The sequence below is a fragment of the Herpailurus yagouaroundi genome, unplaced genomic scaffold (genome assembly GCF_014898765.1).
Source record: "Herpailurus yagouaroundi ecotype Mexico unplaced genomic scaffold, PumYag 198, whole genome shotgun sequence".
Lineage (NCBI taxonomy): Eukaryota > Metazoa > Chordata > Mammalia > Carnivora > Felidae > Herpailurus > Herpailurus yagouaroundi.
Genome location: NW_024412429.1, coordinates 17,188,657 through 17,205,664, shown reverse-complemented (window position 1 = coordinate 17,205,664; position 17,008 = coordinate 17,188,657). Strand labels below are relative to the sequence as shown.

The following is a 17,008-nucleotide window of genomic DNA, read 5'->3' as shown; positions in this document are numbered from 1 at the left end:
CCATGTCCATTCATGCATTTGGGGAATGCACTTTTATTTAGCACTTTCCTTAGTATGTTATTTCATTTTCTTTTGATACTAAGTGATAGAATCATTTTATTTATTTATTTTTAAATGTTTCTTTACTTGTGAGCGAGAGCATGCACGGGGGAGGGGCAGAGAGACAGAGGGAGAGAGAGGATCTGAGGCAGCCTCCACGCTGACAGCAGAGAGCCCGATGTGGGGCTGGAACTCACGAACCCTGAGATCATGACCTGAGCCAGAGTCGGACACTTAACTGACTGAATCACCCGGGCGCCCCAAAGTGATGGAATTCTTGCTCTGAAATGTTTAAATGCTTGACTAAGGAATCTCAACAAAGAGAACGTTTTCCATCTCGTCCTTTGGTTGTGGAATATCAGATTCTTCTATGCACTTTGGCCTTGTTCTGCAGACACTTGTGCCAAAAAATATCATTTGAAGTTATGGAAACTCAGGGATTTTTTTTTCTGATAAATGACCTCATTGATGTCTAAAGAGAACAATATATATGTGATAGTTCTCTTCAGTAATTTCTATGTAAATATATTTAAATAAAATATCACTGTAATAAAAATGGTAGTTAACTTGGAATTTGTGTTTTATCCCCTAAAGAACTCCTTGCTCTTCCTCGCTTTGTGGGGTAAATATAACTGGTGATTCTGGTAGATTTCTTGTGGAAGCAGAGAATTTAAGGCTCACTCCAAAAATCACATTTCAAGGAGCCATCTGTGGGTCTCAGTGCAAACAATGCAAATCCAACATGCCAACTGCAAACAAACATTTGAATATGAAGTAATCGAGAATCTTTCTGATTTCCCCTGATCCCCCATCTACAGGAGTGACTCTCCTGTCGTCTCTCCCCCGCTGAGTCACCTCCTTCAGTGCATAGTGAATCTTCCTGGCAGAAACAGATCTGCTTCTAAAAATTAAGTTATTCTTCCATGAGCAAAGGATTGGTATCCAGAATATATAAAGAGCTCCTACAGATACATAAGTCATTCTAAGAGTTGTGCAAGGGCTTAGAGCAAGTTCCAGATGATAAATAAGCCTATGAAATCATTGAACACATCCTCAATAATCAAGATAACACAAATAACAATGGGAGGCCCCACATAGGCATCAAACGGACAAAATTTTATTTTATTATTGGTTTACTTTTTGACAACATCCTAAATATATCTATAGCAAGTGGACAGGAAATAGACTAACACGAGTTCTCTTAGGTGTTGGTAGGAGTATAAATGGAATCACTCATTTGCCCTCTATTTCACCACGTCCAGACAGTAGTTGATGTTCAGCCCACTGCACGGCAATCCCAGTGTTCCTTCCAGGCTGGAAAACACGGAGACCAAAAAGCGTGGAGATGTATGTGTTTTCGCTGCGGTGTTATGTGCCGTAGCAACCATTAGCAATATGATATCCGAGTGAAGTACAACATATGCACCATGTTAAGAGATTTGTTTCTCTCTGCTTAAGACTAATCGGAAGTACTTTCCAAAGTGATACAAAGACAGACCTGAACACCAGGGGAACACAGCTTTCAAATGTATATTTGAGGACATCTGGCTGACATCCCCTAACAGTGGCCTCGTGAATCTAAATCTCTCTACCACGTGTAAAAATTAAAGCAATCAACCAAAAAGGCACATAAAACTCTGTAACCCCCATTTTCAGCACACCCAGGAAATGGAAAATGCCTAAGTCCATCCCTGTCTGTGACCATGATGGACGCTGTTGGAACAACTGGAAGCAGAGTCTGAGGACGAGGTGGTGGTCGGGGGCCCTGACTCAATATGGGATGATCCGTGGTGATGTGGGAGAATGTCCCGGTGGGTGGGAAATACATCCCAAAGTGTGTGGCATCAGGGGACATCACGAAAAGTGGGAGGACATTGGTGTGACCGCTTACTGTCATACGGTTCAGGAAGAGAAGCGTCTGTACAGGACTCGCAACTTCTTTATAGTTCAGGCCCGTTTCAAAAATTTTTATCGTTCCAAAAAATGGGAATTTAAGGAACACTCGTGTTTCAGAATTTGATGTGACAAGGTAAGTGACTCGGAACACAGCCTGGTCATTTTTTCAAGGCGGGTCCTCCCTCTTTGTTCCCTTCGGACTCTGTGCTCCGGCAGCTTCTGTCTCCTCCATGTCCTCAGCATGGCCAGCCCAGGGCCTCGTGGACAGGAAAGCCGCTAAGTCCCGTATCGGAGCTGTGCACACTGATCTCTACGGAGCCCGACCCTCACTTTGGTGCAGGAGAGGGCAGGCAACTGAATCAGCTCTTTTGCAGTGAGATCGCCCTCCAAGCCGTGTATGTGTGTGTGTGTGTGGAGGGGGTGGGGTGGGGTGGGGGAGGGGGGGTGCATGTGTGCATGCATGCACGTGTATGTATGTGCGTGTGTGTATGTGTGTACGTGCGTGTGCCCAAATACTTTCCTGCTCCAAACTCATGGCTGCCAAGGGATTTCCCTCACAGCCTCCCATCCCATTTCTTACCCTCCAACAAATACCCTGAGGTCCTCACCATCATGCCTCTAGGCTTTGTGTTCTGGCACATTCCTCTGTCAGGTGTTCTGGATTACATGGGCCAACAGCCTGGAACTCAGGAAAGCGGGGCACAAATACTACCTTCCATTCAGTCTTCCTTACCCTCCTATTTCAGTCAGAGCTCCCCTGACAAATAGAACCAGTATGAGGTGTAGACAGACAGATAAGAAGGGCTTGGCTCATGTCACTAGGGAGGCTGCCGACTCCAAAAGCTGCAGTGTGGGTCAGCATACAAAAGCCCAGGAGAGCCAGTGGCTCTTGGTCATACACTCACAACTAGGGAGGAATGTCTGCATAGAACTATGAATCAAAAAAAAAAAAAAAAAAAAAGAACTATGAGTCATTGGCTGGGTGGTTTCCTAAACTCAAGTAGGAATGAAATAAGACATTAGTGGGAGATGATGCAATAATCCAGTGCTTGCTCCTGCTGAGGGTGCCCCCCCCCCAGTCTCCTAATTCAGGTGTTAGCCCTGCCTGCCCTGAAGGCCAGGGCTGGGGTCTCTCTTGCTGTGAAGGATGGGCAGCCCTCCTTAACATCTCTGTCACTGGAGTCTCTTTGGGTAGGTGGAAATAGAGCCCTAACCAAGATTCAGAACTCTATCAGATTCAAGAGGTGAAGACTTTCCCCTTCATCACCACATTGGTGTGAATTGTGAATTTTAAGTTATTTATTTATGAATCAATATCTAGATTTATGTATTCATTTATTGAGTTTATGCATTTATTTTGAGAGAAAGAAAGAAAAAAGCGTGAGTGGGGGAGGGGCACAGAGAGCGCAAAAGAGAATCCCAAGCTGGCTGCACACTGTCAGCAGCTGAGCCCGATGTGGTGCTGGAATGCACAAACTGAGATCATGACATACGCCGAAGTCAGATGCTTAACCGACTGAGCCACCCAGGTGCCCCGATTTTAAGTTATTTAAATGTTGGTTTAATGGCTGCATGATTGAGACAGTATGAAAGTCAAGGTGCTAAAGTAGGCTAAAGCTAACATGTGGAAATGTCAGGTAGAAGGTGAAATCAGATCATAGTATAGATGGGTTTGGCACCTCACTGGTAAGGAAACATGGCAATATAAATTCTTCCCTCAGGTGCCCCAAACTTTTCCCCATTGCTTGCCTGCAAGTCTGGCTGCAAGGGCAAAAAATCTGCTAGAAAACATAGATGATAAGACAGCTAACTGCTGTTCATCCAGATTGAATTAAGACTTGTGCACTTGCAGGGTGCCTGGGTGGCTCAGTCGGTTAAGCGTCCGACTTCAGCTCAGGTCGTGATCACGGTTCTTGGGTTCAAGCCTCGCACCAGGCTCTGTGCTGACAGCTCAGAACCTAGAGCCTGCTTCGGATTCTTTGTCTCTCTCTCTCTTTGCCCCTTGTCCACTTATACTCTGTCCTTCTTGCTCTCAAAAATAAATAAACATTAAAAAAAGAAAAATAATAAGAAAAAAAGAAGGAATATGATAATGATATTAATAAACATATTTATATAATACTAATATAATTATATATTGGTTATATATAATTACATATAATATCATAAAGGGGACAATCCAACAAGGAGATATAACAATTGTAAACATTTATGCACCCCAATGGGTGCACACAAATACATAAAACAGTTAATAACAAATATTAAAGAACTATTAGATAATAACAGAATAATAGTAGGGGACTTTAACACCCTACTCACATCAAGTGACAGGTCATCTAAACAGAAAATGAATGAAGAAATGATGGCTTTGAATGATGCTGCACCAGATGTATTTAATAGTATATTCAGAACACTCCATCCTAAAACAGCAGAATGCACATTCTTTTCAAGTACACGTGGAACATTCTCCAGAATAGATAACATATTAGCCCACAAATCAAGACTCAACAAATTCAAGAAGATTGAAGTCATAGCAATCATCTTTTTTTTGAATTTTGTTTTTAAATTTACATCCAAATTAGTTAGCATATAGTGCAACAATGATTTCAGGAGTAGATTCCTTAGTGCCCCTGACCCATTTAGCCCATCCCCCCTCCCACAACCCCTCCCATAATCCTCAGTTTGTTCTCCATATTTATGAGTCTCTTCTGTCTTGCCCCCGTTCCTGTTTTTATATTATTTTTATTTCCCTTCCCTTATGTTCATCTGTTTTGTCTCTTGAAGTCCTCATATGAATGAAGTCATATGATTTTTGTCTTTCTCTAATTTCACTTAGCATAATACCCTCCCTTGAGTGTCTCGTCCTCCAAACGACACAGCGTTGCCTTTCCTGAATATGCTCCTAGTGAATCTGCCCAGAACTAATTTCCTAAATATCTGTTAAATCACAGAGTTTGCTCTATTCCCTATGCTCTTGAGTAGAGACAGGTTCAGCACACTAGTATGGGCTTCATCCACTTTCCCACAGCCTTAGGACCGTGAAGACGATGGTCACTTGGAATTCATTTTTCTACATGGGGACTGTGTAGAGTAGGAGGTCTTAGTCTATTTTCTACTTGAATGGGAAAAGGTGTCTGTGGATCGAGCAGAATGAGAGTCTGGGGGTCTCCCCATCCTGCTACCAGGCTAAGACCTCCCCAGCAGTCAGGGACCACTGGTCCCCTATGTCCCCCCCATTGTGCCCACAATACCGGCTGCCCGCCTAGACACCAGGCAAGGACGTGTTCGGGTTTCCATGTGGGGATGGCCAGAGTGATCATGGTGATAACCTGAGGCGATGGGTGTGAAGGCCATAGAGGCAGGGACGGACTGCTCCCCCATCTCCCGGGTCAGCTCTGCTCCCCCATCTCCTGGGTCAGCTCTGCCCCCCCAACTTGCAGGTCAGCTCTGCTCCCCCATCTCCCGGGTCAGCTCTGCTCCCACATCTCCTGGGTCAGCTCTGCCCCCCCCATCTCCCGGGTCAGCTCTGCTCCAAGCAGGGGTGCTCAGTGGCTCCGGATCTGAGGTCTGCAGGAAGCGAGCTGCCAGTGCCTGCAGCAGCCTGAGCCGGATTCCCCACGCTTCTACATCTTGCCACGCACAGTCTCCACTGTTCACTTTCTGCCTCACGTGCTAAGACCCAAGCCACTGTCTGGGGGAACACAGCACGCAACTCCAGGCTTTGGAGTTGCCTCTGCCCGGCCTTCCCACTCCCTCCCCCGGAACAGACACTGGTGCCTGTGCATGTCGGGCTCTCTGCTGTCAGAGTGGAGGCTGCCTCAGACCCTCTCTCTCCCTCTGTCTCTCTGCCCCTCCCCCACGCATGATCTCGCTCACAAGAAACATTTAAAAATAAATAAATAAAATAATTCTATCACTTAGTATCAAAAGAAAATGAAATAACATACTAAGAAAAGTGCTAAATAAAAGTGCATTCCCCAAATGCATGAATGGACATGGATGTTACATGTGCTGCACCATGTGGTCTGATTTCTCCGGATTCTTTTTGGTTTTTTCATTTTTTTTTTAACGTTTATTTATTTTTGACACACAGAGAGACAGAGCATGAACGGGGGAGGGTCAGAGAGAGAGGGAGACACAGAATCTGAAACAGGCTCCAGGCTCCAAGAAGTCAGCACAGAGCCCGACGCGGGGCTCGAACTCACAGACCGCGAGATCATGACCTGAGCCAAAGTCGGCCGCTTAACTGACTGAGCCACCCAGGCGCCCTGTTTTCTTCCTTTTTTTAAAATTTACATTCAAGTTCGTTATCATATTAATGCCCCTTAGCCATTTAGCCTATCCCTCCTCCTACAGCTCCCACAGCAACCCTCTGTTTGTTCTCCACATTTAAGAGTCTCTTATGTTTTGTTCCCATCGCTGTTTTTATATTATTTTTGCTTCCCTTCCCTTGTGTTCATCTGTTTTGTATCTTCAAGTCCTCATATGAGTAAAGTCATACATTTGTCTTTCTCTAATTTCGCTTAGCATAATACCCTCTAGTTCCATCCACGTGGTGGCAAATGGCAAGATTTCATTCTTTTCGATTGCTGAGTAATACTGCATTGTGTGTGTGTGTGTGTGTGTGTGTGTGTGTGTATAGATATATATAGATATATATATCTATTTTTAGTGTTTGGAGGAACCTCCATACTGTTTTCCAGAGTGGCTGCACCAGTTTGCATTCCCACCAGCAGTGCAAAAGAGTTCCCCTTTCTCCGCATCCTCACCAACATCTGTTGTTGCCTGAGTTGTTAATGTTCGCCATTCTGACAGGTGTCGGGTGGTATCTCATGGTGGTTTTGATTTGTATTTCCCTGATGATGAGTGATGTGGAGCATTTTTTCATGTGTGGGTTGGCCATCTGGATGTCTTCTTTGGAGAAGTGCCTATTCATGCCTTTTGCCCATTTCCTCACTGGATTATTTGTGTTTTGGGTGTTGAGTTTGATAAATTCTTTATAGATTTTGGATACTAACCCTTTATGTGATATGTCATTTGCAAATATTCTCCCATTCCATTGGCTGCCATTTAGTTTAAAAAAAATTTTTTTTAACATTTATTTATTTTTGAGACAGAGAGAGACAGAGCATGAACGTGGGAGGGTCAGAGAGAGAGGAAGACACAGAATGTGAAACAGGCTCCAGGCTCTGAGCAGTCAGCACAGAGCCCGACGCGGGGCTCGAACTCACAGACCACGAGATTGTGATCTGAGCCGAAGTCGGACGCTCAACTGACTGAGCCACCCAGGCGCCCCGGCTGCCATTTAGTTTTGCTGATTGTTTCCTTCGCTGTGCAGAAGCTTTTTATTTGATGAGGCCCCAAAAGTTCAGTTTTACTTTTGTATCCCATGCCTCTGGAGACGTGTTGAGTAAGAAGTTGCTGCGGCCACGATCAAAGAGGTTTTGGCCTGCTTTCTCCTCGAGGATTTTCACGGCTTCCTGTCTTACATTGAGGTCTTTCATCCACTTTGAGTTTATTTTTGTGTCTGGTGTGAGAAAGTGGTCCAGGTTCGTTTTTCTGTACATTGCAGCCCAGTGTTACTAGCACCACTGGGAAGAGACTGTCTTTATTCCATTGGATATTCTCTCCTGCTCATTCGTTGGCCATACGTTTGTGGGTCCATTTCTGGGTTTTCTATTCTCTTTCATTGATCTGAGTGTCTGTTTTTGTGCCAGTACCATACTGTCTTGATAATTATGGCTTTGTAATAGCTGGAAGTTGGTGACGTCGCTGGATTCTTAAAGTCTGGTCTAAAAACGAACAGCAAGTGATCCAAAGGTAGTCTAGCAAAACAGAGTCGCTAAGCGGGATGACGCTCTCGGGGGCTTCCTGGTATAATCAGCAGCCTTGAGAAAAGAACAGGTGTTGGTCTCGTGGCTGAGAAATTCCTGGGCCAGTTGCCCTGGGGCTGCCCTTCCCCACCTACCCCCGCACCCAGAGTCCAGCCCTCATTGAGGGACATGTACTTCCCTCCAGCCATCTCCCCAGCCCTGGGTCCAACCGCCTTTACAAACCTCCTTCCTCTGAAAACATATCACTGAGTCATTCTCCGGAGCTGTTACCAAGGGTTTGGGCTCAGGAAGTAACAAATCATTCTGCCCACTTGACTCGGGTTCTAATTCTGCCTCTGATGGGCAGTCCTACAGGACCTGGTGAGGGATCTGACAGCAGACAGGGGCCTGCGCTTGGTACCTCTAACCTTGCGGATTTTGAAGCAAAGATGCTTTCCTCTCCCTTCCCTCCCAGCCTCCCAGCTAGCAGCACTCAGAGCCCTTAGCATGATGCTCCTTCCCCCATCCCATCCATTCCTCGTCTGGCTCAGCTGGGAGCACCCCCAGCAACTCAGCCCCCCATCACCAGGGTCAGCTCTGCTCCCCCACCTCCCGGGTCAGCTCTGTCCCCCCATCTCCCGGGTCAGCTCTGCACCCCCATCTCCCGGGCCCGCTCTGTCCCCCCGTCTCCCGGGTCAGCTCTGCTGCAAGCAGGGATGCTCAGTGGCTCCGGATCTGAGGTCTACAGGAAGCGAGCTGCCAGTGCCTGCAGCGGCCTGAGCCGGATTCCCCACGTTTCTACATCTTGCCACGCACAGTCTCCACTGTTCACTTTCTGCCTCACGTGCTAAGACCCAAGCCACTGTCTGGGGGAACACAGCACGCAACTCCAGGCTTTCGAGTTGCCTCTGCCCGACCTTCCCACTCCCTCCCCCGGAACAGACACTGGTGCCTCTCCTCGTAGGCCCCTGGATGGAGTCGCCTCCCCTGAGACATCACGTGGAGCCACCACGCCTCACGTGCTCCAGTGTGAGTACTGCCCAAGCTGTGCGTCCCTCTCCCCGCACACCACCCGCACTGGGCCAAAATGACTCTCTTCAATCTGGAATCAGGTCTGAGTCAGGCCTGACCTTGCTACATCTCCTTAGCGTCAACAGGCCTTATGCATTGGGGGGCCCCTCCCCTCTCCCAGCGGCCTTAACAGTGAGGCCTTATGACAACTCAGGGCTGAGCTTGTCCACGTTACTGCTAACAAGTGACAGGGGAACTCATCACCTCGTCTCACTTCTGTGATGACAAGGTTCAGTGAGTGGGCAGGGTCGGGCGGCGGAGTCACCTGTCCCTGTCCTCACACCAGGCCATTTGCCCCTCTCTTCCCGCTCCATCTCCTCTCAGTACCTGTCACTCTAAAAGACTCTACCTGGATGCCAATTATGATTAAGCAGCTGAGAATCACAGGGAGGATCCAGGTGATGGGTCTGAGGGCCGTGGCCCCGGACTGGGCCGTGACTTGCTGCGAGCCTGGCGGGGCTGAAATGGAAACACAAGAGGGTTTCAGACCCCAAATCCTGTTTCAGACTTAAATCGGAAGAGATACCCCCTCCGCTCCTCCTGCCGCAGATGATCCCACACTGCAGATGCTTTCTGTCACTCTACATTGTGGCAGCTGCTGTGACAGGTTCTGGGGTGGGAACCGAGGAAAGACTCGGGACCTGTCCCGAAGGACCTCGCACAGCTAAAGGGGGAAGCACGGGTTCCAACATAACTGGTCACTCCTGCTGTGGCAGAAGAGGTGGTCACGGAGCACGAGGGTGGTGACAGTTGACCCCCTCTCTGGAGCTAGCAGTGCATGTGGCCAGGAATGATCCCCGGCCAGAGACAAGAGGAGATGAGAAGATCAATGATTCTCAGAAAAGGGAAGAGCGAGAAGGAATCTCTGGAATCAGACTGACACCCTCATGTTTGGGGCCAAGAGGGAATCCAAGAAATCCCAGAAACTAAAGGACATGTAGCAAGGAAGAGATTTCAGGAGATGAGAAGTGAAAGGAAGGATGCGAGAACATATCTGTGGCCATTACTCTCCCCAAAAGAAGTTCACCATGGATGGATCACCTCTGGCTCTGTTTCTGTCTCTCTCTCTCTCTCTCTCTCTCACACACACACACACACACACACGCACACTACAGTGGAGAAGGTAGGTCCGATTTCAAGAGAACAACTTCATCCAGTCTTCTGAGTTACCTGTTGTCTCCCCCAGTTCATCCCAGTGCATCAATATTCGCTCAAGCCACTTGTTACAATCTCCAACTGAGATCTTCATGAGGGAATTGGTCAAATCTCTGTCACTCTCCCATGAGGCCTTTATCTGTAGGCCTCTAGGACGAAGTGTCCAATTTCCACTCTCTGAGTTAAAGAAGTAGGATATCTGTTCATTGATGTCAAACTCCCAGGATCCGCTGGTGCGTCCGTTGTCCCCACGCACACACAGCAGCCTGCCCTGCAGGGAGGGAGAATCTGCCCCCCACCCCCACCATGGGCATGAGGTCAGCCTCTGGTCTTGACCGATCCCTTGTCCCACCCGCCGTCCACTCCTCGGCCCCCCTTCACCCTTCTTGGTCCTGTTCAGTCCCTCTTGACTGCCCTGGCTGCTGGGCCACGTGTGTGGGACCCATGTCTAAGTTGTACATGAACACAACAGGTCCCTGGCCCTACAAACTGTTCTACTTCTGCCCTGGGCCTTTCCGACTTACCACTGGGTATAAAATCCGCTGCTTTCCAGTCAAGTAGTTTCTTCTTGAGCTCTTCTGCCAGGTCTTTCAGAGTTTCGGTCTGTCTCTCCCAAAACACTATGTCATTCACATTCCTCCCCAGAGGACCAAAGACTTCGACCTTCTGGTTCCCACAGGCGTAATACAGAAACGTGTTTCCATTGACCTTGCCTTGAATCTCACACCATGGTTGTCCAGGATTGGGCTTTGGTGTGATGGGGAATTCAAAGGCAGGAGAAAGAGCATCTGCAAATGAAAACGTAAGTTAGGGTTGGGGTTGGAAGAACAGACCCAGAGGCGTCCCTCTCCCACCCATGTGACAGTCATTGTATCTCTGCAGGGCTGGCCTAGCAGAGCAAAGGCGGCCCCTGCACAGCCCCTCCCCCCTAACAATTGAAGGCTGGCGCACTTCCCTTCTTGGAAAAGGACCAAGGATCGGGATTCCTCTGCCTGACCAGAAACCATACAGCCAGGGACATGTCCCCTGTGTCTACCAGGCTGATATCCAGCGTCACTCAGTCTTTAATCAATTCAGGCACGTGCTACGCTGGCCATGGGAAGAAGAGGTCTACATGCCGGCTGATGGTCAGGATCTATCCCAGTGTCTCGAAGAAGATGAGGGGCGCCGGGGTGGCTCAGTCAGCGGAGCGTCCGACTTCAGCTCAGGTCATGATCTCACGGCTCGTGAGTTCGAGCCCCGCGTCGGGCTCTGTGCCGACAGCCCAGAGCCTGGAGCCTGCTTCGGAATCTGTGTCTCCCTCTCTCTGCCCCTCCTCCACTCATGCTCTCTCTCTCTCTCTCTCTCTCTCTCTCTCAAAAATAAACAAACATTAAACATTAAATTATTAAAGAAAATTATTATTAAATAAAATTATTGTAAAATTAAATTATTAAATAAAAACAAACATTAAAAAAATGTTTTTAATAAGATGAGAGACCGTGAGGGGGCCTACTCCTGAGGAGCTGAGTCAGGGCGGGGCAGGGTGAGGATAGAATCCAAAGTCAGAGAAGAGAGACTTGCAATCCTGGGTCCCAGCATTTAGCACAGGCCTGGTCATGGTGATCATCTACCATTAGGATGGGCCTTGGAGGCTTGGAAAAAAGGATGATCCACACGGCACAGACTAGAATATCAGGAATTCCATGACAGATCGTGGTAAGGGATTAAAAAGGCCTGGAGAAGTGCATATGACAGAACAAATGTAGTAAGAAATGCCAAAACAAAACCAAAAATATGCCCATCAACTATGCTCACGGAGCGGTCTGGAGGACTCTCAATGAAACTCATAAAAAATGCATGGTCCCACTGAGAAGGAGAACTACAGAGCCATTTCCCCGATGAACATGGATGCAAAAATTCTCAACAAGTTACTAGCCAACCCATGCCAACAATCCCTTAAAAGAAGTACTCACCACGATCAAGTGGAATTTATTGCTGGGATGCAAGGCTGCTTCAATAGCCACAAATCAATCAACATGACGCCTCACATTAATAAAAGAAAGCACAAGAACACGATCCTCTCGATAGATACAGAAAAAGCATTTGACAAGATACAGTATCCTTCTTGATGAAAACCCACAAGAAAGGACGGATAGAAGGAACATACCCCAAGATCACAAAGGCCAGGTAGGAAACACCCACCGCTGATATCATCCTCAAGGGGGAAAAACAGAACTTTCCCCTAAGGTCAGGAACATGACAGGGATGCCCGCTGTCACCACCGTTGTTCAACATAGCGTTGGAAGTCCTAGCCTCAACAATCAGACAACAAAAAGAAATAAAAGGCATTCAAATCAGCAAGGAAGAAGGAAACTTTCATGCTTCCTAGATGACATAATACTCTATGTGGAAAACCCAAAAGACTCCACCAAAAACCTGCTACGACTGATACATGAATTCAGCAAAGTTGCAGGATATAAGTCAATGTACAGAAATCTGTGGCATTTGTCTACACCAATAATGAAGCAGCAGAAAGAGCAATCAAGGAATCAACCCCATGGTACTGAAAACCATAAAATACCTAGGAATGAATTCACCAAAGAGGTGAAAGATCTATATGCTGCGAAGTACAGAAATCTCGGAAAGAAATTCAAGAGGACAAAGAAGTAGAAAAACATCCCATGCTCGTGGATTGAAAGAGGAAATATTGTTATAATGTCAACGCTACCCAAAGCCATCTGCATATTCAATGCAATCCCTATCAAACGGACACCAGCATTCTTCACAGAGCTAGAACAAACAATTCCAAAATTTGCAGGGAACCAGAAATGACCCAAATATCCAAAGCACTGTTGAAAGGGAACACCAAAGCTGGAGGCATCACAATTCCAGACTCTAAGCTGTATTACAAAGCTGTAATCGTCAAGACAGTATGGTACGGGCACAAAAACAGACACATAGATCAAAGGAACGGAACAGAAAACCCAGAAAGAGACCCACAAACATAGGGCCAACTAATCTTTGACAAAGCAGGGAAGACTATCCAGTGGGAATTAAGTCTCTTCAGCAAATGGTGTTAGGAAAACTGGACAGCCCATGCAGAAGAACGAACCTGGACCACTTTCTTACATCATACACAAAATAAACTCAAAATGGATAAAAAATTAAAAAAAAAAACCAACACCTAAATGTGGGACAGGAAACCATCCAAATCCTAGAGGAGAAAACAGGCTACAATCTCTTTGACCTCGGCTGCAAAAACTTCTTACCTGACATGTCTCTGGAGGCAAGGAACACAAAAGCAAACATGAACTGTTGGGACCTAATCAAGACGAGGTCTGTTTCCTTCCGCACATTCAACAAAACTAAAAGTCCATGGACGGAACGCGAGAAGATATTTGCAAATGAGATATCCGAGAAAGGGTTACTATCCAAAATCTATCAAGAACTTATCAAACTCAACACCCAAAAAACAAATAATCCAGTGAAGAAAGAGGTAAAAGACACGAACAGACACTTTTCCAAAGAAGTCATCCAGATGGCCAACAGGCACATGAAAAGATGCTCAACATCACACGTCATCAGGGAAGTACAAGTCAAAACCACAATGAGATACCACCTCGCACCAGTCAGAATGGCGAAAATCATCAACTCGGGAAACATCAGCTATTGGCAAGGAGGTGGAGGAAGGGAAAGCCTTTTTCACTGCTGCTGGGACTGCAAACTGGTGCAGCCACTAGGGAAAACAATATGGAAGTTCCTCAAAAAATTAAAAGTATAACTATGACCTATGACCCCTTAGTTGCACTACGAGGTACCGCTCCAAAGGATACCAAAATGCTGATTTTAAGGGGCACATGCACCCCAGTGTTTTAGCAGCACTATCCACAATAGCCAAATTATGGAATGGGCCCAAACGTCCATCGAGTGACAAACGGATAAAGAAGATCTAGTATAAATACACAATGGAATATTACTTGGTGATCAAGAGGAATGAAGTCTTGCCATTTGCAGCCTGTGGATGGAACTAGAGTATATCATGCTAAGCAAAATAAGTCAGTCAGGGAAAGAAATATCATATGATTTCACGCATATGTGGAAAGTTAAGAAACACAGCAGATGAACGTAGGGGAAGGGAACGAAAAATAAGATACAAACAGAGAGGGAGGCGAACCATAAGAGACTGAAATACAGAGAAGAAACTGAGGGTTGCTGGAGGGGTAATGGGTGGGGGGAGGGGCTGAATGGGTGGGGGGCATTAAGGAGGGCACCTGTTGGGACAAGCATGGTGTTACATGTAATTGATGAATCCCTAAATTCTACTCCTGAAACCATTATTACGCCATACGTTAGCTTGGATTTTATTAAAATCCAAGCAACAGAAACCAAAAAACAATGCATGGTGAGAAGGCACCGAAATCCTGAAGAAGCTTAGTAATGGCAGGGCGCCTGGGTGGCTCAGTCAGTTAAGTGTGCAACTTTGGCTCAGGTCATGATCTCCCAGTTTGTGGCTCGAGCCCTGCATCGGGCTTTGCACTGACAGTGCAGAGCCTGCATAGGATTCCTTCTCTCTCCTTCTCTGTCTCTCTTCTCTCTCTGCCCCTCCCCCATTTGCGCTGTCTCTCTCTCTCTCTCTCTCTCTCTCTCTCTCTCAAGCAATTAAAACAAAAGCAGCTTAGTGATGGCTATCTTTGAAGGCAGAAGCTTGGTGGTAATGGGACGGTGTTGCAGAAATAGGCTCCCAGTGGTATTGGCGGTGGGAAGTCCTGATATAATAGATTTGAGGTATAGGCGCTCAACTGTCCGAAGCAGGGAGGCGGCAACGATTGAAATGATCCTAGAATGATCCTAGACGCTGGAAAGCAGCCAGGGGCCTGACCCACAGAAAGCTGTCCATCCCTCTGGCTCACAGAACACATGACTGTAAAGGCAAAGTAGTTGGACAGCCAACCCAAAGACTGCTGGAGTTAAACAATAAAAACAAAGACCGATCCCCAGGATGGATGAGGAGGAAGCTGAAAGCAGTGACCCCACACAGAGTCTGGATCCTCTGCCCAGGTTCCAGAACGGAGCCGCCTCTCAGAACTGCAACTCTTTACTAGAAGCAGAAGCCAGGTTCCAATCAGGAGGGACCCTTCAGGTCAACAGCAAGAGCAATGCTTCCTGCTGGCCTTCCCCAAAGAGCCATGTGGTCATTTACAGGGGTGAGCGTACTCTGGGGAGCAGAGACCACCCGGACGTTTTCACTGCGTAAACCTACTGCGTGAGTTGACACCATCCACAGGGATCGAAAGCGTCCTCAGGGGCCCCTGTTATGGAGCTGGTGCAGGGCAGGGGGTGCCCCAGATAATGAAAAGACACCTCTCCCAGCCCCTGTTCACAGCGACATCATTTGGCTCAGGTACCCACATCACCATGTGGTCCTTTCACATCCCCCACCTTTGTCCCAGGAGTGAAAAATCTTTGCAGTTGAATTACTTGTGGGTAGGGGGCTAGGTTGCAAGGAAATTCAAGTACAGTACTCTTACACGGCCTTCTCTTCTCTCCCAATAGAATGTTTAAAAAGTACTTATCCTGGATGCAGTGAGAGAAATGAGTACCAACATCAAAACCTCTCTGAATGCAAGGGTATGAAGGAGCCCTCTTGTATTTTCACTTAAATGCCAGCCCGGTGCAAAGATTTTCTGCATCTATTAAATATTTCCCAGGTCTCTGCTGTAAGTAACAGACAGTGCTCTTGTAGCAGGGAAGCGGCCATAACAATCCCTGGATGAAGGAATGTGGCTGAACCGGCCTCTTAGGTCACATAACCCTATAGAAGGTGTGACGCAGAGGTATTGTTTTAGGAAAACGTGCTCTGTGCACTCTGTGACATCCCCATTGGAGGTGGGGAAGAGACCCTTACAGTGTCCAAGCGAGGCAATGCCGCTTGCAGCAGGGAAAGTCACAAGGAGTAAGAGGCTGCAGGTGGTCCAGGGCCTGGTTGCCGGGAGGTTTCCGACTCTGAACTGAGATGTGGCTGGCGAATTAGGGCGGTGGCGCTGCGTGTGCCTTGAACTACTGCCCCCGTGTGCTGGGTAGTGCAAGGGAGGACAGCAGTGGGGACGGTAACCCATGAGGTAAGAGTTGTGTGAGGGGCCAGAGTCGGGGATTTCCTGGGGTCCAGGCCCCGTGGGATCGCGGTCCGTCCGGCCCGAGTCCTGGGCCGCAGGGGCTCGGGCTCAGGCTCCCCAAGCGGCCGGCGCCCGGCGCCCGGTGGCAGCGCCCGCAGACCTCCCGCCGCGGCCCCGCTCCCTACCCTGCGCTCCTCGCCCCCAGCGTCAGGCAGCACTTAGTTGCCCAAGTCTCCTCTTTTCGTCGCGGAGGATGTGACCCGCCCCGCGGACTTCGCCGAGCCGAACAGGAGGCCGCTGCGGGGACGTGAGAGGGCGGCGCGGCGGCGCTACCCCGCGACCAGTGTCCCAAAGCTCTGCCCGGACTCACCTGTCTTCTCGCGCGTCGCGCCCAGGAACTCACCTCCGCCTCGCTCCCCGCAGGTGCAGTCGCACAGCACAAACAGGACCAGGAGGCCAAGTCCGAAGGTGGTGGCCGCAATGAGCGCCATCTCGACCCGGAGCCCCGGGACGAGCCAAGCGCGGCGGAGCCGCGTGTGCACGGGGAGGGAGCGCAGGGAGAGCTGAGTTACTGCCCCGCAGCGCGGAACCTTGGCTTTGCCCCGCCCCACGCTCCCTCCCTCACCTGGCTGGGCTGGACCTGGGCGCGCGCACGCGTCCGGAAAAATTGGGCAAGGGTTCTTGGAAGTTTGCGGATTCTCAGTGCTGTTCTGTTTAATGAGCAGGATCTTCTTGCTGATCCACATTGGACCTACGGCGTGAGGAATACAAATGGCATTAAAAAAAAAAAATTCAAAAAATGTTAAATGAGATCAAACCAGGTAACATTTACCATCTTCCTTATTTTTAGTTTACATTCAGTTGTAAGCCTCTCAGCTTTTAATGTTGGCTCTGCAGTGGACCTAGCCTGCAACCAGATCAGACCTTTTATTTTTAATC

The 17,008-nt window shown here is 48.0% G+C and overlaps 1 protein-coding gene across 3 annotated transcripts; it reads right to left on the bottom strand.

The window, feature by feature from the left end:
* Positions 1 to 7,222: 7,222 nt before the first annotated feature.
* On the bottom strand, positions 7,223 to 16,614 carry LOC121013323 (UL16-binding protein 1-like). 3 transcript variants are annotated; one of them, XM_040448906.1, is made up of 5 exons: positions 16,440 to 16,614; positions 10,499 to 10,762; positions 9,990 to 10,262; positions 9,147 to 9,278; positions 7,223 to 7,823 (listed from the first exon to the last, which is right to left on the bottom strand). In XM_040448906.1, the coding sequence occupies exons 1-5, from the start codon at positions 16,558 to 16,560 to the stop codon at positions 7,816 to 7,818; spliced, it is 798 nt and encodes a 265-aa protein (XP_040304840.1). In that variant the 5' UTR covers positions 16,561 to 16,614; the 3' UTR covers positions 7,223 to 7,815. The 3 variants fall into 3 exon arrangements, with proteins under 3 accessions (XP_040304840.1, XP_040304839.1, XP_040304841.1); XM_040448905.1 differs by having other exon boundaries at positions 7,223 to 7,826; positions 9,170 to 9,278; XM_040448907.1 differs by having other exon boundaries at positions 7,223 to 7,826; positions 9,170 to 9,278; positions 16,473 to 16,614.
* Positions 16,615 to 17,008: the final 394 nt, after the last annotated feature.

Coding starts and splice junctions, on each gene's coding strand:
- LOC121013323 (XM_040448905.1), bottom strand. CDS start 16,560: ATGGCGCTCATTGCGGCCACCACCTTCGGACTTGGCCTCCTGGTCCTG. Junction 10,763..16,439: donor CGCGACGCGCGAGAAGACAG/GTGAGTCCGGGC, acceptor TTTCATTTGCAG/ATGCTCTTTCTCCTGCCTTT. Junction 9,279..9,989: donor TGAACTGGGGGAGACAACAG/GTAACTCAGAAG, acceptor TTTCCATTTCAG/CCCCGCCAGGCTCGCAGCAA.